Consider the following 17,161-nt stretch of genomic DNA (forward strand, 5'->3'; position numbering starts at 1 on the left):
TTGATACATATTATATCCTGATGATCCTAGGTGTCTTTTTTCTTGCATTCATGCAGGATGATGGAAAATAAAAACTCTTTGAAACGGTAATCATTTCCCTTCGCCACTTCATTTTAAATTGCGCAACCTACTAAAAAAATCCCAAAGAAACTCGGATAGCATCAAACCCGTGCAGAGTTTAAAACTAATTAACGAACAGTTAAAACCTAACCAAGCGACCGGACGACTGCTGGCTTCAGTCGAAGAATAAGGAACTAAACAAAACCAACAAATGATGATTCGAAGTGCTGTCGCAAGGAATCAATAACCTCTCCCGAACTCCCTCAAACAACCCGCGTTGTAAGCAAAGCAGCTATTGACAAGAGACTATGTTAAATGAATAGACGTAGAGTAGAAGCACCTGCACGGGAAATGGTCTGCTTTCGGAACAAACAAAGAAGAAAAATAACAGCTGAAAACAGCTTTTATCAGAGGTGTCTGTTAGATTAGCACAATTAGTGAGTAGAACAATGGTAGGTAGGTTAGTTATGAGGTGATGAGCAAGAGGTTAGTGGTAAACGAGGTATAACAACAATATAAAAAAAACATATGACAAACGCCATGTAAAATTAAAAAATTTCCAAACAATTAATTTTAAAACATCTGAATGGATCACCCATAAAAAGCTGTGCTTTCGTCATTGACACTAGATGATAATAACAATGTGAAGTGAACCGAGGAACTGTTCGATAAAACAATCTCAACATTCGATAGAAAAGAATCCGAGGTTAAGAAAACACTACATGGCAAGTTATGAACCGCTCAGTCGTTGATTACAAATATGTTTTTTAGATAATGCGACCAATATTTGAGCTATTAATCTCTATCATCACTAAACAGACGAGATCGCGTCTGTGACCGAATCAATCGACGACGATGATGCGTTTACATCGGAATGATCGTCTTCGACGCAACAATACCGAAGTCGGCTAGCCGCTTCAATGCGGGGCGATAGACTTCTTTAGTTACAGGTCGTAGCATGCCAGGCCGTTGGATTTCTCCTGAATGGGTAGAGTATAACGGTGGTCTAAACTGGACGTGCTGCTACGATGGACAATAACATACATCACTTGAAGTAGCTATTTTATGGTTACGATACATGGTCCAATAACTTCGCAAGAAGAGGCAAGATCAGAGGCTGGGCTTGAGATTTGCAAAATGATAACTGGACTAGACAACTGTACATTTTGACACGAGGTTCCGAGCATTGCTAACTCTACTTTGAGTAGTTATACGATTTCGATGCACTAAGTTGGAGATCAGCTGACAAACCTGTCTGACATGAAAGCAAAGCGCACACACCGTATTTAAGAAACTTCCCAGTGCGTCACCACTCACCATTCGCGCTAATCGCCTCACTCGAAACCACATGCAGTAAAAGGAGTAACCAGCTAAACCGCATGACAGTTGCAAAAAAAACCGCAGACTAAGTTACGTGATTTGCGCGTTGGGTTTATGAGTCGAATGTAGGACGAACAAATAAAGTAAATATTTCCAAAATCACCTTGCAGAACCATATTCGACACAACGGCACAAGTGTATCCCACAGTCCGAGCCATAGCTGAAAATCCATTGCGGTCTCCGTAAGCGACTAGACTGATCCTGTGTCGCTCCATACTCCCACCTAAAACGAAAACACACTCATATAAAATAACGAGAACCTCCCAGAAGAATTAAAACCTAACTATCCGTTGTTAAAGTGGTTGCGAAAGGAACTATACGAAAAAGGGCACCACATCAACTAGATTTAAAACTAACATAGCAGACCAACTAAAGCCGTGCAAATAGAGCTGTGATATGACGAAATTGAGCACTCTACTCTATCTAGATCTGACTATTTAACACAGGAAATTCACCTCCTAATTACCTTTTGGAAACACTGAAATAGAGATCATGGATCATTTGAAAAAAGACCTTGGGAATGAATAGCTAAAAGTCTTCCACTTCGTTCAAAGTTAGCACCTTCACCCAATAAAGAGGTGTTTCAACGTCTCTACCAGTAAGACCATCAACGTCTCATTCAAGAAGACCTTTTTATGGAGTTTGAAGTTTCATTGAAAACCGAAGCAGTAAAAAACAAGAGGAAAAAGCAAAAGTGAAAGTAGTGAAGAAGAAAGGAAGGAAGACAAACTTTGTAGTCGAACTCCAATATCATGATTCAGCACCACCAGATCCCGTTCGTTCTCTTTGAATGCGAGTATCTGAAATTGACGGATTCAATGTACCAACAAAGGTCAACACAGCCTCAGTTATCACCTTCGACAAATATGGAGCCAGTGTATCCAAAGCAGTTCCATGTCTATCAGCAACAATATCACTGAAGAGGCCTAGTTCTTGCAGAGCTTTCATACCAGTTGAGTTAACACCACCAAGTTTTTCAGCGGCGATGTTTCGGAGCGAATCAGGGAAAATATCTTGCTTTTGATTGAGTAAAGCTGCCATCAGCTGCTTCTAAAAAGCAAAACACTAAATATATAAATTCATACTAAAGTACTACGGGAATATAGTGCGTCTGAAGCTTACCCAAGTAAGATCCGGGCCCATAACCGAGTTAAAGACATCTTGTGGTTCAGTACTCAACAATCCAACAGCATCTAGCGCTTTAACTGTTTCGACGAATCCCTGGAATACGGCGATGCCTCCAAGAAGTCAATGAGAAGAGTAGAAAGGAAAAATCGAGGACAACCTTGTACCGAAGAGTCCCACGAATTAAAGTTTTGCAGTCAGATCCAAGTCCATATATTTCTGAGTATTTGGTTGAATCTCTATTACCATAGCCAATCAGATTGAATCCAGGCATGAAATCGATTGGATAAAGATGGTCAACAACTTTTCCAGACGGGATTTCCACGATCTGACGACAAAATAAACACTTTGAGCAAAGTGTAGAAGATAATCGTTTGCAGCACAGAGATGGAAATCTTTACTTTGCCATCTTGTAAATACTTGGCTGGATTGAGAAGCGCCGTTAGGACACCTTTGGGACTCCAGCTGAATTTATAGCGAAGTGGGTTGTCGGATGATTCTGGTGCAGGAAGACCACCGCAGAAAGAAACGAAAGAAGTTATCTGAAAGGAGAACACTCGATACAGCTACAACTTGTCAGGGACATATTTAAAGGCATCACTAAACGAATCTGAGGTGGTGCAAATTTCAGGTGGAGTATTCGTATACGAGATGGGAGACTATGGAGAGAGGGGGGGGGGGAGGGTGGTGATTCCGTCCATTTCTTCCTAATTGCCGTAAAAAACGGCTTAGAAGATGCCGCGCTCCAGTCGAACTCCTTGTAGAAAATAATGCGTCAGAACGCCCGAAGCCGTATCTTCCGGGGCGTTTTTTACCGCAATTAGGAAGAAATGGACGGAATCACCCCCCTCTCCATAGTCTCCCATCCCGTGTACGAATACTCCACCTAAAATCCGTACCACCTCAAATTAGTGGAGTGATGCCTTTAAACAGAGGAAGAAAAAAGACAAGTCTACCTTTCCACCGTGTTCTTTTATTTCGTCGAAGCATTCCATCGCAAGCATATGGTCAATTCCAGGATCGAGGCCTGATTCATTCATGATGGTCACTCCAGCATCTTGTGCCCTATAATAAGATATTCGTCAGTTTAGACCATAAAAAAGCAAAAGAAAATAACAGTGTTTTGAAGAATAAGTGTTGTGCTGAAAACATATATTCGAATAAGTTCACCTAAAACTCTTCAAAAACACACCAACTTCTAACAACTATTTAACAGAACTAAGGAGCTCATGAAAAACTCACGCTTTGTCTAATGCTTGTAATTCTGGAGAAACATAACTGCTTGTGACCATATTCGTCTTGTTCTTGATACACAACTTTGCTACCATTGGGTGGAAGACGTAAGGTAGTAAAGACACTACCTGGTCGTGATCTCTACAAAAACCAAGCTATCCTGTACAAAACCAAGTGGGGAATTGCTAAGAAATGGTAACGATACCTTACTAGTTGTTCCAACACGTCATGTTCTCTGGCTACATCAACGACAAGAGGAGTAATGTTATCGCTTTTCGCTAGTCGATGCCCGTCCTCACGAGATTCAGTGGCTACTGTCACTTGTACCTTAAGCAAGTGATTCCTGATAGTTCGCTTGTTGATGATAAATAGTTCCTACTTTGGGCTGTTTAGAGTAGAAGTCTGCAAATGGTCCACTGACCATTCCAGCACCAAGCAGTAACACCTTCTTCTCGTCTGCTCCCATTACGCGTGATTTATGATAGGAAGCTCTAAAAACTTGGCAATTTATAAATGAATACCATAACTAGACAAGAAAGAAAAGACGAGTCATTGTATGACATTATAACTTCGCTGGAAATTTAAAGAACTCATTGAAGTTAGCTATAGGACCTCAGAAGAAAATAAAACGACTAAATGCTTCATGTTCGATAGACGTCTCTCATAAGATTTGCTGAAACAGCAAAAATATGTAAACGCAGTGCAAATTTGCAATAAATCGACTCGAACATAGTGTTTCCGACCTTTTAGTTGCAAAAAATAAAATCTATTCCAGTTGGATATTGCAATTATATCATGTGTATGTTAAACAAACAAATGTAATGATAACGCTTGAAGAGATCTAAATGTGTGCAGTGTGAGGTAGTGGGCACATATGAGAGGGTTACGGTAGTTCAACAGGTTTCGTTCAACACAAGGAAGAGGCGCGAACATAATCGTTTATACAAACTGGGCAGTGTTCAAATAGTATGAAACTCACGTTGCTTTTGCATTACGAAGATCGGAGATGTACTCGTAGTTAGGTGTTAACATCCCTCCATTTGTGATAATTGCACCTTTTACCTCTGGTCGACATGTTAAACGATCAAACGGCTGTTCCGTTGTGCAATTCAACTAAAACACATGTCTGTCGTAAATCCGACGATTTACAACCGTTCTCGCACAAAGGACATTTATTCTCGAGTATTGAAGCTCGATAAAACTCATCGATTGTTCCAAACAAAGCCAAATGTTCAAAGCGAGTGATAACGCCAGTTACTACTCACAACTACCTTATCTTGCAAAAACTTGCTGCAAACGGCGCCACACAAAAAGGCAACTCACCATGTCGAAAATGTATGGAAACAGCAGATTCCCGAACTGCTCTGTCGCCTCTAGGGGCATTTGCGCAGGCATGTTGTCGATACTGCATACAAGGCAACCAGACTTTGAATCAAAGCTGTGACAGGAAATTTTCACTCATAGATATATTTTGGACCTTAAAAGTTCTACCTATCGCTTGTAGTATGAAAGTCAGCATCGTAAATTGTAAAGGGTTTGTCGATGGTGGTGCACTCGGTCATAAACTCAATTGAACCTCCTGGATCCGCAGAAATATCACAGATTGCAACCAGTCGGTGAGGTAGTGTTGGACATCCCGGAACTTCATACTGGAAAGTGGGAATTGACAGGAATAAGCAGAAAGAAAGAGCAGAATATTTCACATGATTCGGGAATGAACTACGAATTCTGCTGATGGTAATAAACTATGTTATAAAAGATCCCAAAATATTCAGGATATTTCTTTACTTATTTGTTAACACCCAGTGTCATCAATGTTATCCGAACACAACAAGGCGACGTTATAGACGTTCTGGTAATTTTTCACACCAACCAGGAGAAGTTCGAGGGATGCATACTTTTCCAAAACTGATATCATCTGAAGCGGAAATACTCTCTCGAGGCATACTCTGTTTTCAAACTTAAGTCACCTTTTGAATCGGAGTGAGCAAGTGCTTAGCATCAGGAATAGTGATCAATCGCGGTGTTCGAGCATCCCAATACACACCATTTATTATCACAGTAGCATATGGAGCAATCTGAAATACAAATAATGTGTTGGTGGATTGGACAGTAATTCTTGGGTAGAGGTAAAACCAGCAACTTTCGCCAATCTGATCTCTATAGCATTTTAACATACGCTCACAACAACTTTTTCCGCACGCATTTTCTTTATGACGTCGGAGCAACCACGTGTTGCGGAGGCTGGCCTTGGCCGCTTCAAAGGCGAGGAAGTATCGAAAATCAAATGAGACAACAAAAAAACCACCGCAGCATTCGGAGATAAAGATCTCTTTAGCCATGCTAGGAAGAAAAGTGAAACAACAACACATAACAGAACTCAAAGAAAACGAAGCTAAAAAAGCACTGCTCACTTCAGTAGCAAACTTCGAAATATATCGTTCCGGATGTTCCTCGAACTCAGTTTTGTTAAATGAACCTCCTAAAGAAGTAAGTGGAAGTGGATATTTGGATGAAAGTAGACAATATCAGAACATCTATGTAATTCTCAAAAATGCTAACCGTTTTTGGAGACCATGTGATCTGCTCGTCCAACAACGCATCCGTAAACTTTATTCAACTCTGAAAAAATCGAAGATTATTTGATAGCCGCGAGCTATAAATAGCGAGTAAGGAAAAATTTTGTTCCGACCTACAACACTTCGTCATAATTTGTCATACAGCCGTATAAAACTTTGTTTTGAAATGAGCTAACCGCGCTCTTTCGGTAGCAACAACGAAACATCTGCATGTATAATCTCGCTTATCAGTTGTTGCTAATAAGATTATTTACTACCACACTCATTAATGCTTGGAAATTGTTTTCTGACACGAATTTGGCGTAGAGTGATTGGAATGGATAGAAGATTGAAGCGTTGGGCAAACAAACAAATATTGACAAAACGGCAGCAGTAAAAAAAACTACTCAAACGAAAATAAAGAGCAGACACCAGTTGATAGATTGATTGAGAAGTTCTAATGAGTTTAAGATAAAGCTATGTTTATTTTCGTTCCATAATAATAGACGGTAGAATTTATGTAAGTTGCGCATTCTTTAGTTTGAGATCCATAAAATGGAGATGAAAAATGAGATTGAAATTAGCACAGCATATGCGAAAATGTACTTCAAATGGTTTATCTTTTGTCGAATTCACCACAATTAATTCACTTCCAAACATACTTATAGTTCAAATTGCAATTTAAGAAAAAAAGAATTGGAACAAATAAGAAATGCAAGACTATGAACTCACGTCCTTTTTGCGCAACTTTTGGCAAAGTAGCAACATCAACAAATTCGTGAGGTAAATGTTCGAACAACTCTTGAGCACCGCGTGAAACATTGCCGGAGCCAGTAAATATGAAGACAAGGGGTCCGAGTGACCTTAGTAAAGATTTTTAGAGCGATTTTCATCCGTAATGTTTTAGACACACCGTGGCATTTTATCTAAAGCGATCTCATATCCAATATCTCGCAAGGCATTAACCGCCATATGAGAGTCGCTGTAGTTGTGAGCGAGCCCCATATGAAGAAATGGAGTATGATGACCCAAAGCAAGCAACCTGGAGAGAGCTAGTTAGAGATTCAAGCGACCTTTGGTGTACTCACTTGAAGCCAAAAACGCCACCTCACCTCAATCCGAGACCATGGAGGATATCGATGAAACCAGCATTCCCCGCCCACTTCCCAAACATGACTAAACGTTTTCCCTTTTCGTCAACGATTTTCTCATAGTCAATCAGTCGGATTTTCTGCAGTAAAGGTTATGCATGTGAGTGCTAAGCTAAAAAATAAACAAATCTCACCCTCTGCAAAATAGTGTCCAGCATTTCCATATTATCGGGTTGAGCTTTAATGGTATGTGAGAAAAATGCGTAAGCCTTGTTAGCAATAAGTTGATCCACAGGGACCTGAAATAACTCTCGAATGACTCAAATTTCAAAGAAAGCAGTACAAAGCTTTTTGAAAGAAAATCTTGGTAATTGTTAAAAATTCCAAAATTACCTGCTTAACTGATATGATTAGTTGTGCGTCTGAGAGGTCTTCTCGCACAACCGCACCAGCAGCGATATAATCCTGGAGAAGTATGTATGAAAAGGTGCTCCCTGTTCAAAGAATTAGAAAGCTCAAAAGTAGAAAAGAAAAAGTTTAAAATAGATAAATCGAACCCATACTTGAATAGGGTATGCTCTACGATTACTCGGTTGAATGAGTACATTGACGCCAGCCTTCGTCAATTTCTTCACATGCGCTGGAGCTAATGGTGCACGTCGCTCCCAAGCGTTAATCGTCTCACGTCGAATACCAAGTGTCGGCTTTCCACGGCCGACAAACGTCTGACAACTACGTAACGTCGTTCGACTACATGATGTTAATTTGTGTAAGAGCATCTGAACGAAGATCTTTTTTTTTCTTCTAGCACGAAGAACCATGAGTAACTACAAAACATAAGACTCATTTCTGGGAAACGAGAAGAAAGTAAATGAATCTAAGATAGAAAGAAACTGTCCCAAAATTCAAACAAACTGCTCTCCTACGTACAAGAACGAGAATAGAGAATTACGCCTGCAAGCAGGAACAAAAACTGCAAAAATTCCTATCGAAAAAGAGAAAAAAGTCAATGATGGAATCAAAAAGGACTAGTTGGCTAAAAAAAACAGAGAGAATCGAAAAAAAAAAACAAATGGCAAAAAGAGCACAAATTCCCACTTGATTTCCTTTTGTTATTATTCAGCAGGAAGCAGTTTAAAGCCTCATAAAAGACAAACGCAAAGCAATGTAACTACGAAATTGGAGATGTTGATGTACTATCTTCTACGCTCTTGCGTTGTGCATCTTCAATTTGAAAAAAGCGTGTTTTGAAGACAAGTCTCTTATGCAACTTGATTTCCTTTTGTTATTATTGAGGAAATGGAACTCTACTCTTAATTTTAGCTCCATAGTCCACACTAAAAATGATGAAGTTTTGATTGGCTTTTAGATTTCAACGTAATCTTTGGCAACCTTTTTCATTCTCTTCTCATCTTTTGAATTTAGTCAGATCTTGCGAGCAATTTATATGCAGCATAGCGAGTGAAGAAATTTTCACCATACGAGGTAAATAAAAAATTCTCATTATGGAGCAAAAAGTTAACTCTTAAACGGTACGATTCAGCAGATGGCACTTCGGACAAGGAGGGAAGAATCCTTGAGGCCTTGAGTTTTTAGAAGAAACGTTTTGCAGTACTGCAGAATGCAGAGCACCTGATTCCCCTCAGTTAAAAGATGGTAGCGAAATAAGGGAAGATTATATGGTATCTAGATCCTCTACAGAAACATTCTTTACAATAAAAATTCTAAAAATGAGACATATATAAACATAAAAATATATAAGATGGATAATAGATCGAAATAAAATAAAACGAAATCGATTTAATAGCAAGTCACCTATTACTGTACTTTTTAAATGTGTGGTGGGCATACAGTGTTTGGAAGCACTGTTTCTGTTTGTTCAGCCGACCCATGTGATCAAAAACCACACAAAATAAGTGTATGCCAGGAGGGACGGGAAAAGATAACGAGAGAAAAGTAGAGGGTTGGATAAAATTGAGAACTAAATTCGCTGAAGCTTCTAGCGGCCATCACATATAGCTACAATCTGTGGGCGTTAATACAGTATAAAGCTTAAATATATGTGTAGTTCAATGAGCAAGAGCAAGTATAGCAATTAAATGAATAAGAAACAGTGAAAACTGGAGTCAGAAATTGTCTCATTTTCTTCTAGAAAGAAGGAAGAAAAAACTGGAATTACTTCTCAGGATAGTCTCATGTCTTATTTCAAACGCACTGTTTTTTTATTTCTTTTACGCGTTTTTTGACTTCACCTCCAAATATGTACGGTTAGTTATTAAAATTCCAAAATAATCAACCAGTTGTCGTAATACCTAAAGCAAAATTATTAATCATAGATGCTATTGTTATTGATGCACCATGTCAGAGATGATATATGCTGCAAAAAGCAATTAAACAAAGCCCGCAAATGACTAAGAACCACTCAGAAGCACCTTCTTATAACCCTTAATAACCGAGTTCCCCCCTTCACGAATCTCGAAATCGAAAACAGCCGTAGAGAGAGGCATAAAAATAGTAGAAACATGCAAAAAGAAGTGACAGGCTTGCCGCAAGCACTAAAAAAGCGCTCTGAACTCTGCGACACCGACAAATAGTGTGGAAACGTGGAGAGATGACCGATAAGCAAGCGCTCCGACGAGGGTCGGCTGTTTCATTGCAAAATCGACGATGGCTCAGAGAGAACAAAGAAACCAGACGGCGGCACCACGTGCTAACGCTTCAAGCATGACAACTGAGTTGAATCCGCAGTAAACACATAACTAGCAAGAGCAGCAATACATTCAAACATGAAAAGTTCTGCAGCGCTCAGAAGCCCTGAAGAGAAGCTAACCGTCAGATAAAGTCCTTAGGACACTCGACACCTAAAAGTTTATGACTTTTGCACCATGTGCTGATGGATTACTTCCAAATTTATACGATTTATTATTTCCAATACCAAGTTCCAGAACAAACTCCCAAAAGTTTATGAGAAATCGAAGCGATCACCCAAATAGATTCTCTACGCGCACGTGTACTCAATTCTGAATTGAGCATAAAACTTCTAAAAAGTTCTCCAAAAATACTCAAAGAAATCGTACTATCCATCAAGACTGATTTTAAATATTAGTTACAATATCTTATTATATATGCGTACATTTTAAGAGACAATGGAAAAACTTACTGAAATGTGTTGATTGCTGGGCCACATGCACCTTAATCAGACTTAGATGTTAGACTTAAATTTTATACACAAGATGAAGGCAGGTTTATAACAGGAAAAGTTTATAAAAGCATCTATTGTTTGATCAGAATCAAAAACAAGCTTGCACACTGGGTGGAAGATTTGGTAATACTTGAAATAACTTTTAGATTCTTTATTCTGAAATACATACTTGCTAACATCACTAGTAGCAAAATTCCGTACCTTATAAAATACGGTGACAAGTTCAAACAAAGGGAAGCACTTCCAACGAAAATGTAGTGAGGGGAAGACAATCAACAACGTTCTTACTTCTAAAAGCTCTACCTTCTTTATTCTCTTAGTAGCATTGGCCTACATCCCATAGATCCCCCAAGATTAGTGCTTAGGTTAGGCCCGGGTTATCTTAGCCATCCACTTCTAGAAATGAGTGCCCAATTGAGCCCCTTCACCCCACTACACTTTACCCACATTTTCATTGAGAATGGTTGCCGAGAAGGACTCAAACCGTTGCGAACAAAAATGTCATAGATAAAAGGTAGAAAAAACACTAATAATGCGAGGGAACTCGAAACACCTAATAAGGAAGACCTAAACACCTCTATAGTACAGAGCAAGTTGTTGGTAAGATAAACAAAAAGGTGCCGAACTTACAGAATACATCCATGAATGAATAGATAGCCACGGTGATCAACAGCATCGGCAACATCCTTCCCAGAGAAGCCGCGCATTTCCACCCTCCCACTTTTCTCCACCTGCTATCTTCATGTGGGTCCTGAGTGGTAAAGCCTGTTTCTTGCTCACTACTGCACCCATGCAAAGAAGACAGCGCTTCCCTCGTCTGGTTTTGCAATACTGGAAGTGTGTGTGTGTGTTAGTTCTAAGGTTTCGTGCGCAAGGACAAGAGCCTTTAACCTTGAAATGCTGCGCCGCTTCTCATTAATTCAAAATTCTTAGAGTGGGAAGCAGAGGTGGGGTATTTCTGTAGCAAACACCAGAAAGCTTCGCTTATTCGAAAGTGCGTTTAAGTCGTATTTGGGCATGTACACATGCACGGAAGAGCAGATCTCGCAGCAGTAAATAAAGGAGCACATATGTTCGAGTAGTACAAGTTAACACTACGAATAAGCAGTGATGTCATAAAATTCAGTAAAGAAAATTCAGCTTTCTATTATTATTTATTTGATTCCCTATTTTGTGTTCAGAGCTTCAGGTTTATGCTTCGTGTGTGTTATGCAACAAAAATAAGCGTAGGCGATTCCTAGAAGCAGAAACACAAGGACAGCAAAGGAGAGAGCAGTTGCGTAAGCCATAAGGATCCATAGGACGTACATGTACTACTCGCTAGGATCCTATATCTTGCTAAGGTACTAATAACTATCATGCTAACTTTTCTCTTAAAAAGAAACTAAAAAAAGTGAAACGCAAGATATTAGTGGCAAACATTTTGCTTACAGGATGCGCCCTTTTTGGCCGGCTCTGCAGCGGATCGATTACACGTGAGCATCGTTCCTGTGATGTGAGCATGGATTCCGGCTAATTGATAGGGATTACTAGATTATGTGAGGTGTGAAAACTCATTCGATTGACCCCGTAGAGTTCCTGCAGTGTCCCTACGTGGTGATACTTATTTCACTTGTGTAGCTTAAAGTGAGCGCTTTTCGCCGAAATGGGTCAGTCTTCACTTTCTTGCATTACTGAAGGAAAAAGAAACATCTAACAGGATAAGAGAAGCGGTCGAGAAAACCGTACAACTCGTCCTCTGGAAATGGTGTCCACGATATCAAGTGTTGACTATAGTCGACAAAACTCTGAAATATTTTGTTCTCTCCCATTTACAGTCACCGGAAATCGTTTAGTCCCACGTGACCGCCATGCGTGTTGGGCAAGCCATGAAACAGGCAGACAAATAGAGAGTCTGTGCATGTTGTGTGCAAAGTTCGAAATGGGATGGATACGTCGCGGTAGCGTTGATGAATCAGTGAGAAGAAATCCTCAAAGTAGCGTAACATAAACGTGACATAACATAGACTAAGTTGGAGTTCTTATTTAACATACTGCTTTAGTAAAGAATAGATGAATTATCTAAACAAATAGGGTTAATAATAGCAGTCGCAAGCTAAACACCAGAAAATTCATCCAAGCGAACGAAGATGAGATATATGAAAAGATTTCCATGAAGAGAAAACCTCAACCTTCTTCTTCAAAACAATAACATCGAGGTCTTTTGACCTTCTAGAAGTTGTCGCTGGCGATATTGGAAACTAACAAAGGTGATTTTTGTGCTCGTGACTCATTCCGGCAACTTTTGACGGGGTAGATTACATTTAGATTTTTGTTAGCACAGCTGAAGCAAACTCATTCGCATGCTACCTATAAGCAAATAACACGACGCATCTGGAAAAAGTGTATAAAATAGGGTGAAGAGTGATCCACACATCTAAAGTTCAATTATCTACTGTAGTTGATTTATTCAAGCTTAGCGCTGTTCGGAACTCTCCTAAAGTTTTTTTTTGATTGGAGAATTTCAGTAGTTATGTTTCGATCTTGAGGAATATTCTAGGCTTCTTCACTTAGGAGAAGCTCGTCATTTCCATAAGAGTGCTCCATTTCCGGCGGCCTAAGCAGAGGTGGTTAAGATCCTACCCTGGCGTTCGAGCAAATGGACCTTAGGTCAGGTCGTCTTGACACGACTTTACTATTGTAATGCAAATATATGCAAGCAGGACCTCTCTTAAATGATGTGTAGACGCCGTTACTTGTGTTTGTCCCAATGTGCCTCGGGGGAAAGGGAAAAGTGGGGTCAAGGTTGCGATTTTTTTGAGTTTGGAGTAGTTTGGTAGGAGCAAGCAAAAAAAGTTCCACGCAAAAGAATATTCCATGTATGAGGGGTGTCACAAAATTACATTTTGGACACTGTGACTGAAAATTGAATTTCTAGCAGAAACGTTTTGCAGACCTGCAGTGTGCAGCTCTTGAAAGCGGAAACTAAATGAATGCTATACTAAACTAGAGCTTCCCTAGTTTAGTATAGTATTCATTTAGTATTATAAAAAAGGGAAAAAAAACTTAGTGGAAGTTTAAAGGTTTGAGGTTTAGAGGGAGAGTTGATGCGGCTTTTAATTATTGACTTTTTTGGCTTAATTCTCCCTGCTCACTGCTACCCATTGACATATTTTCATATTGGTTCCCTTAATGGTTCGCCTCTGTCATTCTCTATTATTTTATTTTCAGATGAATTTCCTTACGTTCCTTTCTGTAGCTACCTTAGCAGTAGCCTTTCCACATCAGGTAAATACAAGTGTTTGTCAAATCTATAAAATTAAAAAAAAAGGTTAAGGAAGAAATTCAAAAAAGACTTGTTATGTGACCTCTTTTATTTACGGCCGATCTTAGAGAGCAAGTAAAAGTGGTTCTCTGAATGCTTCCAACATAATTACGAGCACTAATCATTTAAAAAAAAACAGTGGAGTGAATGAGTCTTGCTTTCACCTATGCATGTTTTGGTTTTGCTTTTCCAGGATTTTCTTAGAAATTTTTGAAGGATCAAACTCAAACGACTTTTGCTTCTCTTCTTTTCAGTATGTATTTAAATACAAGCCAGCGAAGAGCATGGTAATTTATTACGAAACGCTACTTCTCTTTAAGATGCAATACTTTTCAGACATCAAACAACAACGGATTTCCCCAACTAGACGGTCAGGACGTCAGCGAAGTTCGCGACTTCCGCAATCCCAATGAGTCCTTCACTGGACAAGAAGGCCGTGATGGATTTCGAACTCAAAGTGGTAGTTCCCAAGGAGGACCACTTCTGCCAGGAATTAAGCATGACAGCGAACTTCGCACTTTTTCACAAGGATCAAGCAATGGAGGTTGGAGACAAGTTGGGCAGGATCAACAAAATGGAGGAATTGGTTCACTGTCTGAAGGAGGACAGCGTCCTATGAATAATGGTAGACAAAAAGGTGAACAGAGGCAGCAGAATGGCAGATTTCCTCCAATAGGACAAGGTGCAGTTAGCGATGGATTTTTGGGACAATACTCACAGAATGGACAACGTTCTCCGTCGTTTGGACAAGGGACACAAATTAGTGGATTGCCACAGAAACAGAGAGGTCAAAACCAAGGATTCCCTCAGTTTCCTTTTGGTGGTCAAGTATTACAAAATGGACAACGACCTACCGTTAACAAGTAGCAAAAGGAAGAAAATTGGGTTTTCTACGAGTTAATAAAGTACTGATAGCCATGTATTTCAATTTTTTATTATTGGAAATCAAAACTGTATTTGTACACGATAATGAGTACTGTAAGGCAAAAGGGTACGCCTTCAAGATTTCATAAAGTTTTCCTAGCCAATTTAACATTCAACCATGATAGGTTCTAGCAATTTCCTTCAGATGCTCATCTCATGAAGGCCGAATTCTTAGACTAAGAACGCTACTTACTTACATACATAGATACTTAGATGGCCCGTCTTCACTGGACGTGCGGCCTCAGCATCTCTTCCACTCGTTTCGTTCACTCGCCATTGTCATCCAAGATGTCCTCAGGTTTCGTGAATGACGTTGACGAGGTCCTTGAGCCGTATCCAGCTCTCAGCTGGTCCATCCGTGTAGCGAACACGTCACCCCATCTCGTTGGCGGTCTCCCTCGAGGGCGTTTAGCATCTCTTGGGATCCACTCTAGCGTTCTTTTAGTCCATCTGTCGTCGATTCTTCTCATGATGTGACCGACCCATCTATGTTTTGCTTTCGATACATATTCCGCTGGGCCGCGAGGACGGGACATTTCTCTTAAGTCGGAGCTGCGAAGACCGGCTAGATGTGTGCACCGGTTAAACTTCAGAAGGCATCTCTCAAGAGCTATGTGGGTAGTAAGTAGCTTCCTAGACGTGGCAGCGGTGTCTGCCCACGTCTCCGCTGCGTAACAGAGCGCCGGAAGGACTGTCGAGTCGAACATATGGGCACGAAGATCTTGGTCCGTCAGTTGGTCCGTAGCTTCCCTGACGGCTGCGAATGCTGCTCATGCTGCTCTCATTCTTCTATTCAGTTCTTCCTTCAAGTCCTTTTTCATGTTCATAGAACGCCTGAGGTATACGTATGACGAAGTTTCCACGATTTGGGAGCCTTCAAATTGTGCTCCTCCGTCCTCGCAGTAGGCGTTCTTCATGAACTGTGTCTTCTTTCTGTTTATTCGTAGTTCGTTGAGTATCGTTTCTGCTTCATTGGTACTGCTCGAAAAAACAACGATGTCGTTCGCGAAACGAAGGTTCGAGAGAAACCTTCCATCAACACGTATGCCCCTTTCTTCCCAGGATAGCGATTTCATTATCCATTGCAATGCAGCCGTGAACAGCTTCCGCGATATAGTATCGTCCCCTCCCCCCTTTCCAATGGGTATGGTGAGAGGGCGGTGGAAAAGCTGTATCCTAGTTGTGCATCGATCGTAGCAATTGGCTAATGTGCTCACATACGACGCGTCCACACCTTGATCGACCAGCGCTGACAGTATTGCATTCGTTTCTACGCTGTCAAAGGCTTTCCCATAGTCGACGAAGTTTGGAACAAGGGGCAGGCGGTATTCCCGGCAAACCTCTATGATCCTCGACACGGTCTGGATGTGGTCCAAGCAGCTGAACCCGTGACGGAATCCAGCTTGTTCTTGAGGCATCCAGCGTCCTAGATATGCGCGTGAGGATGATATTGGTGAACACTTTGTATAACACACTCAGCAGGCATATCGGACGGTAGTTCCGAAGGTCCTCTCGGTCACCTTTCTTATGGATAAGAACGGTTCGCGAGGTCTCCCACTGGTCTGGGATCCTTTCTTTCTGAAGGTAGAATGTCATGTGCGCTGCTAAGATTACATGAAGTGGATGGCCACCAGCCCGAAGAAAGTCTGCTGATATAAAATTGGGTAAGGGGGCTGAGGCAGGTTTCATGCTCTTGATAGCGACTCGTACTTCCGAAGGTAGAATCCGTGGTGGGCTTCACCAGTGAGGATGATCGGGCTTGACGCAAGAGTTGATAAACGGAAAATGTTCGAGTAGAACCTCTCCGTAATGATTTCCATCTCACGACGAGAAGACGTGTGAGTCCCGTCTTCGCTCAGCAAGGCTGTTAGCGGAATATTATATTCACGGAGATCCCTGCGGCACTTCTTTAGACTCGTTCTTCTTTGTGCTGCTTCCAGAATCTTCTTCCGCCTGTGTTTCAAAATCTCCTGCAACGTTTTTCTGCAGCCAGTGTTTGCCACTAACCGCTCAATGTGCGATACATTCGGATCAAGCCTCAAAGCCCTTCTTCCTTCCAGCAATTCTTTGGTGGTCTTCGAAATTCGATCCAAGTTTGTCGTGCGCGGCTTCGAGGCACGTTCAGCACAGGCTCGTAATCCTTTGAGCAGCACCTCGTAGTCCACGTTTGGGTCCTCCTCGATGTGCCAGTCACTTTGGAACAAGGAGCCCTCAAGTACGCAGTCGTCGTAGACGACTTCTTTTCTCCTTCGTTGCCGATAGCAGATGTTCTTTTCCATCGTGT

The 17,161-nt window shown here is 40.8% G+C and overlaps 5 protein-coding genes across 6 annotated transcripts; 1 reads left to right on the forward strand and 4 right to left on the reverse strand.

The window, feature by feature from the left end:
- Positions 1 to 924: 924 nt before the first annotated feature.
- Positions 925 to 11,288, reverse strand: RB195_001687 (uncharacterized protein; the record flags this gene model as incomplete). 2 transcript variants are annotated; one of them, XM_013448550.2, is made up of 24 exons in its annotated part: positions 925 to 1,040; positions 1,544 to 1,663; positions 2,171 to 2,240; positions 2,296 to 2,490; positions 2,563 to 2,661; positions 2,726 to 2,893; positions 2,967 to 3,107; positions 3,522 to 3,630; positions 3,808 to 3,939; positions 4,004 to 4,125; positions 4,178 to 4,289; positions 4,778 to 4,911; positions 5,122 to 5,236; positions 5,290 to 5,447; positions 5,769 to 5,876; positions 6,213 to 6,280; positions 6,361 to 6,420; positions 7,089 to 7,219; positions 7,270 to 7,398; positions 7,469 to 7,587; positions 7,642 to 7,746; positions 7,841 to 7,912; positions 8,011 to 8,226; positions 11,280 to 11,288. In XM_013448550.2, the coding sequence occupies 24 exons, from the start codon at positions 11,286 to 11,288 to the stop codon at positions 925 to 927; spliced, it is 2,808 nt and encodes a 935-aa protein (XP_013304004.2). The 2 variants fall into 2 exon arrangements, with proteins under 2 accessions (XP_013304004.2, XP_064054476.1); XM_064198595.1 differs by lacking the exon at positions 11,280 to 11,288 and adding an exon at positions 9,880 to 9,954.
- Positions 11,289 to 13,859: 2,571 nt separating this feature from the next.
- Positions 13,860 to 14,820, forward strand: RB195_001688 (uncharacterized protein; the record flags this gene model as incomplete). The annotated part of the gene is made up of 2 exons (XM_013448551.2): positions 13,860 to 13,916; positions 14,290 to 14,820. 2 exons carry the CDS (start codon positions 13,860 to 13,862, stop codon positions 14,818 to 14,820), a joined length of 588 nt encoding a protein of 195 aa, XP_013304005.2.
- A 323-nt stretch (positions 14,821 to 15,143) lies between these two features.
- RB195_001689 (uncharacterized protein) lies at positions 15,144 to 15,584 on the reverse strand (the record flags this gene model as incomplete). Its single annotated transcript, XM_064198596.1, has 1 exon — positions 15,144 to 15,584. One exon carries the CDS (start codon positions 15,582 to 15,584, stop codon positions 15,144 to 15,146), a length of 441 nt encoding a protein of 146 aa, XP_064054477.1.
- A 63-nt stretch (positions 15,585 to 15,647) lies between these two features.
- On the reverse strand, positions 15,648 to 16,295 carry RB195_001690 (uncharacterized protein; the record flags this gene model as incomplete). The annotated part of the gene is made up of 1 exon (XM_064198597.1): positions 15,648 to 16,295. The coding sequence occupies one exon, from the start codon at positions 16,293 to 16,295 to the stop codon at positions 15,648 to 15,650; it is 648 nt and encodes a 215-aa protein (XP_064054478.1).
- A 267-nt stretch (positions 16,296 to 16,562) lies between these two features.
- On the reverse strand, positions 16,563 to 17,156 carry RB195_001691 (uncharacterized protein; the record flags this gene model as incomplete). The annotated part of the gene is made up of 1 exon (XM_064198598.1): positions 16,563 to 17,156. One exon carries the CDS (start codon positions 17,154 to 17,156, stop codon positions 16,563 to 16,565), a length of 594 nt encoding a protein of 197 aa, XP_064054479.1.
- Between the last annotated feature and the right edge of the window lie 5 nt (positions 17,157 to 17,161).

This window comes from Necator americanus, chromosome IV (genome assembly GCF_031761385.1).
Source record: "Necator americanus strain Aroian chromosome IV, whole genome shotgun sequence".
NCBI classification, from domain to species: Eukaryota; Metazoa; Nematoda; class Chromadorea; order Rhabditida; family Ancylostomatidae; genus Necator; species Necator americanus.